General features: G+C 43.4%; 1 protein-coding gene across 10 annotated transcripts in view; it reads right to left on the minus strand.

Annotated features, from left to right (window-relative positions):
- Nucleotides 1–12,176, minus strand: part of RGS6 (regulator of G-protein signaling 6) — a 486,920-nt gene that overhangs the window by 88,069 nt on the left and 386,675 nt on the right. For all 10 annotated transcript variants that reach the window (XM_015562012.1, XM_006760726.2, XM_006760723.2 and 7 more), the window contains exons 7-9: nucleotides 9,004–9,068; nucleotides 5,095–5,171; nucleotides 1,483–1,564 (exon numbers count right to left, since the gene is read on the minus strand). In XM_015562012.1, coding sequence (XP_015417498.1) covers nucleotides 1,483–1,564; nucleotides 5,095–5,171; nucleotides 9,004–9,068 — 224 coding nt within the window. The remainder of the gene's footprint in view (nucleotides 1–1,482; nucleotides 1,565–5,094; nucleotides 5,172–9,003; nucleotides 9,069–12,176) is intronic.

Consider the following 12,176-nt stretch of genomic DNA (forward strand, 5'->3'; position numbering starts at 1 on the left):
ACACATAACGGGATTATCTCCACTTTGCCATTTGCAATTTTTTACAAAGACGTAAACATGTTCCTCCATAGATTTTCATATGAGACATAAATGCTTATATTATCTCAGGATGATATGTAGAAGGTAGAGTGTACAGTTTATAAGAGCAAACTTATTACTCAAAGTGACAAGGTTGCTTCAGTCAGAGCCCTTGTTATTGCACACATCTAACCGACTAAACACACTCCAATATTGGGATTCGGAATTGTTTCTTTAGTTTTGCTCTTCACCAGTTTTTAGGAAGGCTGAGAGAGTTTATTCATTTTAGTTCCATTTCATGAGGAAAATGCCAGATTTGTTTTAATAAGATGAGATCAGAAATACAAGCATCATGGATTTTATATTTGTGTGTTTGCCTACCTGCTAAAATTTATTTATAATCCCTAAATCAACACTTGTAGTGCACCCACGGTCATTCAGAGACATTTACAGAGCAACAAAAAGTTTGGGTTGTCCAATGTGCATGCTCCTGGCTGAGGTTGAATAAGGTGACATTAAGTCTTCTTGTTTAAACTTTTCATATCCTATATAATAAAGAGCTAATATGCTAATTAGACCAAATAGCAAAATGACTGTCCGGATGACCTCCTGGATGAAGCCAGGGCTGTGAGGGCCGGCCAGGGCTGCAAGAGGCTGCAAGGGGCTATGAGGGCCGAGCCCCTTGCATGAATTTCGTGCATCGGGCCTCTAGTTGTAAATACTAGATCTATTTAATGTCACTATTTTCACATGTCTGTGGTTTTTTTGTTTGTTTTGTTATTGTTGGATTTTATTGTTTAAAATGGCCCCCAAGCATAGTGCTGAAGTGCTGTCTAGTGTTCCTGAGTGCAGGAGGCCGTGATGCACCTACAGAGAAAATGTGTTAGATGAACATCATTCTGGCATGAGACACAGTGCTGTTGGCCATGAGTTCCATGTTGATGAATCAACAATATATAGTAAGGTGTCTTTAAACAGAAGTGCACAATAAACAAGGTTAGGCATTGATCAGTTGATGGCAGTGGTTCGATGCAGTGGATCAGCAATGGTTCAGGGTTCGCTGACTCAGTGTTTGCAGCCACCTTATGAAACATAACCATGAATAACAGGACCTGGCTGCATTTAAAATAGAATATTCTAAGATTTAGTTGAATCACAGTAAATATGGAAGTTGCTTATTTTGGGTCTGTAAACTTCCTGGAGCCAAAGGTGGAGTTCCCAGGTGGAGTTCTCACAGGTCTCCATTTCTGATTCCATATTTTCATGAATGGATAATTTATAAGAGGGAGAACTGGCATACATTCCAGAAAATCTACTGAGATTATGTGAATGAGTGGCAAAACCATTCCACAAAGCTCAGCAGTGTTCTTAAGAAGGAGACATCTGGTGGCTAAAGATGGTCATTTCTTTCAAGCGAAGGAAGAAAATAAGAAAACTTAAGAGAACTGAACAGAGCTTTCTCACCACTGGCCTGTGGACATCCCAGAAGGCCCGCTCTTGACTATCCAAGATTTTCCTTTCTGTCTTGTCCTTTTTCCGATCAATCCTGAAAGCATAAAGGAAGGAAATCAGAGACTTTTTCATTGTTTCCCCTGATTCTAGGAGCTGATACAACAGGACTATTGGCACCTGTGTGGTCTCGCTCTGTGCAGAGCTGTGAAACGTGGGTGGACAGTTCCTTCAAGGAAACCTCACGAAGTCCACTCATAAGAGAACTTGTTTTAGGTTAGACTGAAAATTTCCATGCATGTGTAATGAGCACTGTAGGCCTCAGGGGAGCAGGAGCGCAACTGTCCCTTTGGAGGATTATGATTTGCATTATTAAGAACTGAATAAACCACTGGCATGCCTCTGCCCATCCAAGTGGGCACCATGTTCTCAAATTATAGGAAGGAATAACCAGAGGCGTGCATTGTTTCCTCCTCAAATTTGAAAGTTTGCTTTAGTTTCAAAGTCAGTAGAAATGTCTTCAAAATGCTGCAATACATGTTTTAAGAGTCACTTAAACCAGCTGGTTGTTTAAAGTGGAGCAATAGCCTTGGCGTGTGACAGAAATCAGAAGGCAAGTACCAGGAAGCACAAACTGCAAGAGGGAAATTGCAGGTGACAAAGGCAGATTCTACATTCCAATGAGGCACATAGATAAAAGGCTTTAAAATAAAGAAACAGCCTGTATTACTTCACAGTATCTCTCTAAGCAAAAAGTAACTTGGAATAATTGCCATGTAACTTCTGGTTCTTGGCTCTCTTGGGAGCACTTTAGTTTACTGGAATGAAATAAACCTGTAATCGCCCTGTGATTTTTGTGATAATCATTGTGTACTTAAATGGCCCACAATTATAATGTAACTAGAGGCCTGGTGCATGAAGTTTGTGCGGGGGTGGGGGGGGTGGGGGAGGTGTCCTTCAGCCCAGCCTGCACCCTCTCCAATCTGGGATCCCTCTCACAATCCAGGACTGCTGGCTCCCAACTGCTTGCCTGCCTGCCTGATTTCTCCTAACTGCTTCTGTCTGCCAGCCTGATCACCCCCTAACCACTCTCCTGCCAGCCTGATCAATGCCTAACTGCTCTACTGTCAGCCTGACTGCCCCTAATTGCCCTCCCCTGCCAGCCCGGTCCCCTCCAACTGCCCTCCCCCGCAGGGCTGGTCCTCCCCAATTGCCCTCCCTTTCAGGCCTGGTCCCTCCCAACTGCCCTCCCCTGTTGGCCTGATCGCCCACAACTTCCTGCCCCTGCTGGCCATCTTGTGGTGGCCATCTTGTGTCCACATGGGGGAGGCCATCTTGTGTTGGAGTAATGGTCAATTTACATATTATCTCTTTATTATATAGGATCACAGAGTTAATAAAAAAATAATCAAGAAATACCATATATGTACAAAGTGACAATCTCCCCTCCTTTTATAATATTTGAAGCTGTATGATTCTGAAAGTACATGTGAATACTCCTTGTTTCACAGAGGCTTCTGAAAACACAGCTCTATTCAGCCTCCTTCTCACCCACTCACCTACTCACCCACTCACCCACCCTCCCACTTTCTCCTTCCCAGGGGCCTGGTACCTCCTGCTGTAGCTCAGCACCTAGGGCCTGGGCCCCAGGTGGATAGCAGGAGGCTGGAATCTTGGGTGGGAGAAAGGCAGAGGCTGCAGAGGGAGGGTGAGGTCATGGCACCGTGTAGGCCACTGGACCCAATGACCATACACATGATCAATACTCGCCCACACAGCCCAAGACTTGGCCCTAGGCAAGGGGTGGACAATCCCTGGTACGTGTGCCAAACATGGCACTCCAGTAACTTGCTGGCACGCGAAACCCTCTCTTATAATCTTCCATTTACAATTTTTTTCTTAATATCGACTTTTTAATTTTTCAGATAAATTCAGTGTAGGTGCAGCTTAGATAAATAAATAATTTTACATAACAAGTTATCTTAAAGACCATAGACATGGATTGATGAGAAAGGGGAAGAGCAATTTCTATGCCTCTGCCTTAACTCAGGGTCCCTGCCTTCCTAGATCTGACCAGTGTTTTGGTTTCATCCACATCCGCTTGTGGATCTGTGTTCTCAGTGATGAATTTTGTTAAGTCTTGTAATAGGAGTAGCCTGATGGATGAAAGTAGTAGCTCGTGCATATCTCTGAACGTCACGAAATATAAACCTGATGTAAAATCTCTGTCATCAGTGATGCAGCAGCAAAAGTCCCACTGATAATATCAAACGGAGTCATAAAGTTTTCTGTCGGACTATCAGTGTACATGTATACATTAGAAATAAATGTATTTTTCATCATCATATACTGTTTTTGTCACTCGAATGAATTTTATTATTTCTTCAAGGTTCTTCACATACGTACACCTTAAGAGATATCAAGAAGGCATAACATGTTCTCAAAAAATTAGGGTTGGCACGCAGAAGAATTTTGAGTCAGAGATTTTGCTGCTTTTGGCATGCACTCACAAAAAGGTTGCCCACCCCTGCCCTAGGCAATGGGCTGCAACACTGCCCAGGGACTGCAAAGGGGGTCCCCTGCAGACCCCATAGGGGTCTCTACTTAGGTGCAAATGGTGCCAAGAGAAAAGGGACTCACCTTCTCCCAGCTCAGCATCCCTTTCCCTCCCCTCCTCTGACCCATTTTGTGAACCCTCCTGGCTGAGCCAGACCACTGCCGGAAAGGACAGGAGGGAACCCAACCTGAGCACGTCCATGTACCAGAATGAAAAGGATCTGGCCGACAACCATGACTGTGGGCTGGGGACACTCACTGGCCATGTCTCCTGATTCCTTAGAGAGGAGGGGATTTCTACTCTACTCCCTGGGAGGGAAAAAGTGTGGGACGACACTCCAGTTTCCCTCCTTTCATCTCTTGTCCACCAGGAGGAAGAGTGACATCTTACTGGAGGATTTGAAAGAAGATATTGAGAAAGCTCAGGTTGGTTCTTTCTGAACATCTATTCTCTGCAGACAATAAGCCAACCGGGGTTAACTCTGCCCTGGTGGGGGCGCCTGCAGATATGCAGCTATGCCCAGGATGGGTGACTTTAATTCCAGGGCAGAGATCCAAGGCCACAGATCCAAAGTCATGCGTTGTATCTAGCTTTTATCAGTAATAATCTGATATTTTGGACTCCAAGTGCCTGACTTCTGTGCCTTATTTTTGATGGGTTCTGGATCTCTGGGGAGGGGATTGGGTGAGGGGCTACTTGTCAACCTCCCTAAAACTCTACCACGTTTTCCTATGAAGACGAAATCTCCACATCTACAGGTTAGATTGGTCTGGGGTTTTTCAGCCTCTGAGCACAGAAGAAGAATTGAAAATCTTTGGGGAATAAATACATCTTTTTATAACCAGAGTTCTAAATTCTGGAGGGGCACCATTGTCTGCTGGAACAAACACTTGAAATTATTTTAGAGTGTCATGGTTACAAAGACAACCTTGATTTCTACTCAGCTGCTCTCATGAGCGATGACAGTGACTGACCACAGCTGGCCAGCTGTGGAAGGAAACCTCAGTGGGGCAATTCCACACTCACACCACCTCCAAATCCCAGAGACTTTCTCTATTCAGTTCACCTACTTTACTTGCGCTTCTGCTTGCATAAAGATGAATTCCCACTTCCTTGCAAAGGCCCTCTGGAGTCTTGCTAAGTTTTCCTAATGAGAAATGAAAATGAACAAGAAGGCATTAATCATCGTACGTTTGCACATTGACCCCTACACTCATTATAGAGCAGCCATCTATTTTGGTTACTCCCAACAAAATAGCAGGGCCCCACTTTAAATCCACTGGACATGAACCCAATGTGACTTTGCACCGGAGCCTGCTGTATGGAGCAGAACTATTAATATTCATTTGCACACCCATTAAGGCTGAAATCCCTGTGGTTCACCTGATTCCCCTCTTCTTGTGTGTTTTACAAGAACACAACCCATGCAGCACTTGTCATAAAGGCCCCTGAAGAGAAGGAGAGTGGTTTGTGGCTATGCATGCAGGGTTTGGGGAAGGGACGGGGGGGTGGGGGGGGTGTCTTTGCAACCTGCGGGACATCTCCGAGGGCAAAATGAAGGGTTTCTCAAGACTTGTTTCCCAGCAGGGGTCTTGGAAGGGGGCAGGAAAGAAGAACCCAGACTTGGCATTCTTGTCTTTGAAAGTCCAGATTCAATAGTGCGGAAAAAGGAGTACATGTTTGTGATGTTCATAAAAGGAAAACCCAACAGGAAGAAAGAAAAGGCATCCAGGGCTGCCTTTTAGAGGAAGAGGGAGGAAGCCCTTTCTCTACATCTGTAGACTTACCCAGTGGCACAATAGGACAGTGGGGAGGGGCGTTGGACAGGTCCCCTAATGACCTGCCTAATTCTGATGGAATGCAAGGCTGAAGCCCACATTATGCTGTGTGTTTTCATAGAGCTCATGCCAACACTAATTTATTACTCTCATCAGTGGATTATTAATATAAAAGGAGCCTCAGTTGAAGATCAACACAGGTAAACTCAGTCATGAGTAAGGCTTGGTGAGCAAGGACCTCAACAAAACTGTCCTTTTGATTCTTCCATTGTTTATAGGAAGCAATGGTAATGCACAAAAGTCAGTCAGTTGGGGAGTAGTTATATAAATTATGATACAGTCATACCATGGAATATTAGGCAGCTATTAAAAAATGATAGGTTATTATTACTGACATGAAAAGATCCCCAACATAGTTACAGTATAAGGTGGGGAGAGAAGCAGCTTACACAATAATGCTCATGGTATGATCCAAGTATTTTTGTAAAGAAAAAAATGTATGTACAGGAAAAGCTTTGGGGAGGAGGATGGCAGGCTATTTCTCTCTCCTTTCTTTGCAGTTTGAATTTATGTTTTTACCAAGAGCACATGTAATAATAAAATTACTGTATTGTGAAAACAACATACTTTTTTTTTTTTTTTTTAGTTTCTAACCACTTCTAGGCAGAACTTCAACCTGAAAGAACATTTTAATGTCATATTCATCACAAATACCAAAGTAGAACATTATATGGCAAGAGAAGTGGACACTGAATAAAACCCACTAGGAGTGGATGCTGTCTTGTTTCTGTTTAGGACGTTTTCTAAAACATGGGAAATACCGGGAAGAGAGACAGTGGATGGAGGGGCTGCACGCTCCTGCAGTTAGGGAAGGGATGTAGTCATGTCGAGGTTGAAGCACTTTGTGCGGGGTGCACACAGGGCAAGATAGCAGTCTTCTGAAAGATGGGTGACCGCAGGCACAGGAGGGCAGATTCAGACAGAAACTGGGTACCTAGAGTGCTCAGCTCAACAGAACAGTCATTCCAGGGCTTGCTTGGGAAGATCATAATGTTTCCACGTAGTTCTATTTAGTGGTTCCCACTAATTAGTAAACTTTAGCCGGGTTCTGAGGCTCTGTGTAAACCCCTGCAATGCATCCCTCCTCCCACCCACACAGGCCCTGTGATGCCAGTGGGATCAAAGGGGGTGAAAGGTCAGACACAGGCCCTGTGACGCTGATGGCATGCATATTCCCCTTGAGCGGTGGAGAGGGGAGCCATGGCTCCACAATTGGTCCGCTTGGGCACAAGTACCCAATAGTGACAGGTCTGGCAGAGTGGGTCATCAGGCTTGTTTTGGAAGACCGAGGCAGTGAAAGCAGGAGAGGGATTTGGAGGGTGGGTGGATCTGAAGATGCTGTCAGTGCTGGATTATCTAGGGCAGTGGTTCTCAATCTGTGGGTCGCGACCCCTTTTGAGGGTTGAACGACCCTTTCACAGGGTCGCCTAAGACCACCGGAAAACACATATATAATTACATATTGTTTTTGTGATTAATCACTATGCTTTAATTATTTAAATTTGTAACAATGAAATTGGGGGTCACCACAACATGAGGAACTGCATTAAAGGGTCGCGGCATTAGGAAGGTTGAGAACCACTGATCTAGGGAATGGTATTCCACTGCCTTTAATGCTGCCCCTCCTCCTAGCTGCTGGCCCTAGTCATTTTGTGGCTCAGCAGCACCTCCTCTGGATGGTTCATGGAAATTTAGCCTATTTCCCCCATTCTCAGTCACTCATATAAAATTTGGTTTTGGGGAAAGATTTTGTCACCAAAAACTAAAAATATTTTAAAAATTATTTGTGAACCTCACGTTCTCTTGAGATTGGCTCTGTTACATGGGAATGGATATGAGTGTGCTGTGGGTCCTCCAGTTCTTGTAGGGAATCACTTGTTGTGAAAGAAGGTGGAGGGGGAGGCAGCTGGGAAAGTATATACTTCAAGTGACACACCTATCTTATCTTCTGGAAAGAATTTGGTCTTAGATTCTGCCAAGCAAAGGTGACTTGGGGGGGGGGTATAAAGATGCAATTAAAAATATCATATATTAAAATTAAGAATGATCATATATCAAATTTAAAAAATTATTATATATTAAATCGATTTTTCCCTTTTGGTGCACAGTTTCATGAATTTTAACACATGTATAGATTCATGTAACCACCATCATAATCGGGACACAGAATAGTTCTGTCACTCTGCCAAGATCCCTCACGCTCTTCATAGCCATAATCTACCTCCACTCGAAACTCGTGGCAACCACTGATTTGTATTTTCCCTCATGTTAGTCACATAGATGGAATAATACAGTTTGTAATCTTTTGAGATAGGCTTCTTTCACTTAGCATAATGTCTTTTTTTACTCATCCAAGTGGTTGCTTGTATTACCAGTTTATTCCTTTTCACTGAAGAGTAGTATTGTAGTGTACGGATGTACCAGGGTTTATGTAACCATTCACCTGTTAAAATGCACTTGGGTTGTTTATAGCTTTTGATTATCACAAATAAAACTGCTATGAGCATTGGTGCACAGGTTTTGGCGTGCACATAAGTTCTGACTTCTCTAATAGGATTGCTTGGTTATATGGTAGCTGTAGGTTTAAGTTTATAAGAAATTGTCAGGCCATTTTCCAGAGTGATTTTACCATTTTGCATTCCCACCAGCAATGTAGGAGCGTTCCAGTTGCTCCACATCCTCACCAGCACTTGGCATTGTCAGTACTTCTTATTTTACCCATCCTAATATGTGTACAATGATATCTTAGCATGGTAATTCCATAGTGGCTTATAATGTTGAACATTTTTTCATGTGCTTATTTGTCATTCTTCTGTCCTCTTTGGTGAAGTGTCTTTTCAAGTTCTTTGCCCATTTTTAAGTTGAGTTGTTTTCTTACTGTATATAAAGATTACATCTTTATATAATTACATTATATAAAGATGTAATATTACATCTTTATATAATTACATTATATAAAGATGTAATTTTATTGTGATGATTAGAAGAGCTGAGAACAAAGGAGGGGAAATAGAAGAGACTTCCTTTCCACTGCCTGAAAAGGATTGGGGAGTGCAAAGGGGAAAAATACGAGCTAAAACCCAGTTGCAGACAGATTTGTACTCTCTTCCCACACCTACCCTGGAAAATAATCATACTTACTGATTCATAATCTGCCAATTCCAGCCTTGCTTTATTCTGCATTGTCCTCTTACAAAGATAGATGGCTGAGGAAAGAAGAGAAATTACAACACAAACAATCACAAATCCATCCATCCATCCATCCACTCATCCAGCCAACCAGCAGCCAGCCCAGCTGGCTAAGTGCCCAGCTGTGCTGTGAAGAATATGTTTCTATGTGGAATCCATGACACCTCATCTCTAGGAATCTTTCTGCAAGTCAGGATGGGATGAGGACCCCATCTTCTAATCCTAACAACTCCCCTCCATCCTTTTCCTCTCCTTTACCTCAGGCACCTGCATCAGGATAATCTTCCTCAAATATAACCATGTTACCCTCTTGCCTAAATGGCCTGCATCAACTCCTCAGTGACCACAGAAGAAAGGTCAGGCTCCTTGGAGTAGCGTATTTGGTTCTTTAAGATCCAGTCTGCTTGTATCTTCCCTTCCTCACTCAGGCATGTGAGGCTACCAAACATCTTTCAGCTCCACTCCTCTGCATATGTGTCTGCTCCATAAAAACCTTTCCCCTTTTCTCTCTTCTTTCCCTCTGTCTATCTAGCAACCTCCTACTAATCTATGAAGATCCAGCTTGGTGTTCTAGATAGCTCAACATCACATCTATCCACCATGAAAACTAATCCCAATGCACTATAATTATGGGCTTAGTAGGTGGGGCCTTGCTCTAGGGCAGAGGCTGTGTCCTACTCAGCCCGATTCCCTATACCCGGCACCAGGGCTGAGTCTGCCAGTGAAGTAGATGAACAGTGGAAAAAGAGGGCAATTTAGCTCTCTCTTACCAAGCTAAGAAAGGGTTCTTATCCCTTAGTTGCCAGGACATTCTCCCTCAAACATGGCCTTCATTACTTCCTCTCCCTACTTCTGCTCCTTCAGTATCTCCCTCCTTCTCCAGTGACAAGTAGACCAATGCAGGGAAGACAAGAGATGAATGGGATAAATGAACACTAGAATAACCAGAAGGGAAAGCCAGAGAGGACCTATCTGTTGTTTGACAACTTAAGTACACGAGGATATGTAGGCAACTCCTTGCTGAATTAGACAACCTCCTCCATGTGGTCTGAAAAATTTACTGATGGCAGCCTAGAGTATGCTAGAACCTTCTGCTCACACCAGAGTTGTATGTGGATGAGAGTCAGTTTTGTTTTTTCCCCTTCAAATATGCTTATGTTAGGCACACTTGTTATTTTAGTAATGCAAGTGCACTAAATATTACACACACTGATGCAAATCATGTGAAAAGAGAGAGTTGTTTCTATGAAGTTGAATGGTTCAGAACAACTTGATATAGGAGTGTTGGCTAAGATAGCTGCTGATGAGTTTGGTACAGGTGAGATAACTGAAAAAAAAAAGAGAAAACATAATAGAAATTTCAGAGCAGTAAACAGACAGGTTGATTCAAAAGTGTTTTTAAATTCTTGATGCACTTTAAAGATGCCCAAACTGGTTGGTTTATTTTGAGTATGACTTACTGAAGAAAAATACCCTCAAATTATTGGGGCCCATAATCAAAGTGACTCTTTGATCTTCCCTTAAGAGACTGCCAAGTGAATATAGCTTTGTATGTCTTACATTAATATGAAGTCATTAAGATATGTATCATTTTTCATGATTCTCTACTTACCAACTGTTTCAATGAACTAAGCTGCTATATAGCTCTCCATTGTGTCTGATAAAGGTACTCTTTTGGTCTCTGGGGCCACTGGTTAGGCAGCCTGTGGACTTGGGGGTGACCCGGAGCAGGAAGCCTGGCATGCCACCAGACCCAGCAGGCCTGGTCTGGATGACCCAGGAGCAGTGCAGGTCAGTGGAGGGGGTGGCTGCTTTGACCATGCTGCCTCGGATAATATTTTGTATTGGCCACATGTGAAACTCAGGAAAGTCTAAGTCAGACTGGGACTCCATGGAGGCAGAATCGTCCTCAGAAATTTACAGCCCATCTAGGTCAAAATGGGCCAGCTAGGTTATAAAGTATAAAGTACCATGCAAGGAATGAAAAGCTGGTACCATTCCCCATGACCATGAGTTACATGGTGGCATGCTTTCAGCGCATTTCCCCTGTGGCTAATGTCACATATAAGGGAATCTGTTCACCAGAACCAGGGAGGTGGGACGTGGCTGTGGAGTGGACCTCTTCTTGGCACAGACCTTCCCTGGGCTTGTCTGCACCACTATGGTGCCCTCAACAGTGCTTGCTCTAACATCTAACCAATCAAATGACTGCTGGCAACAGCAGCCGGTCCTATACCAGGGCATCTGGGGGACTTGCTTTAAGATCAGATGTTGGCTTTTCTTGGATATTTAATTTCTCATTGAAAAACCTTTGTCTTTTTGCCCTCATACCTGGCATTCCCACCTCATTGGCTTCTCACTTGGATGACGCAATGCCATCACAAGCACATTGTGTATCATTGTGACAAAAACAGAACAGGTTACAGAGAGGGAACTGGTGGTTGCTAGAGGGAAGGGCACTTGGGGGACTGGGTGAAAGAGGTGAAAGGATTAAGAGGTACAAATTGGTAGCTACAAAATAGTCATGGGAATATGGAATATTGTGGTAATTATGTATGATGCCAGGTGGGCACTGGAAATATTGGGGGATCATTTTGTAAACTATATGATTGTCTAATCACTATACTGTAAACCTGAAACCAATACAAAATGATATTGAAAGTAAAGTATAATTGAAAAATAAAAATAAAAATGCCAATAGTAAAAAAGGAACATGTTAAAAATTTATAAACAGAATGGATTCATGTGCAACATGTGTAATTGAACATTAAAAAATATTGACTTTATTCTACCTCAAGGTACTTTAAAAACTGACTCATTTTCGATTCGGAGAAACTAAGATGGCGGCAGAGATAAACACCGGGAAGTTAATGCCGCTCACAACAATTGATTAATACCTCAGAGAAACAACACGGACTTCATCCAGAACCACAGGAAGCCTGGCTGACTGTAAACTCTACAACTAGAAGGAAGGAAAGGCACACTGAGGCCCGCAGAAGCTGCAGGAGAGAAGCGTAGAGGTACGGGGCTCTCGCGGGGCTCGCGCGCGGAAAGGGGCCGGCACCCGGGGACGCGGCTGTCCTTTTGAATCCGGAGGGAGTCACAAGCCCCCGACGGCTCTGCAC

This window comes from Myotis davidii, unplaced genomic scaffold, assembly GCF_000327345.1.
Source record: "Myotis davidii unplaced genomic scaffold, ASM32734v1 scaffold17, whole genome shotgun sequence".
Lineage (NCBI taxonomy): Eukaryota > Metazoa > Chordata > Mammalia > Chiroptera > Vespertilionidae > Myotis > Myotis davidii.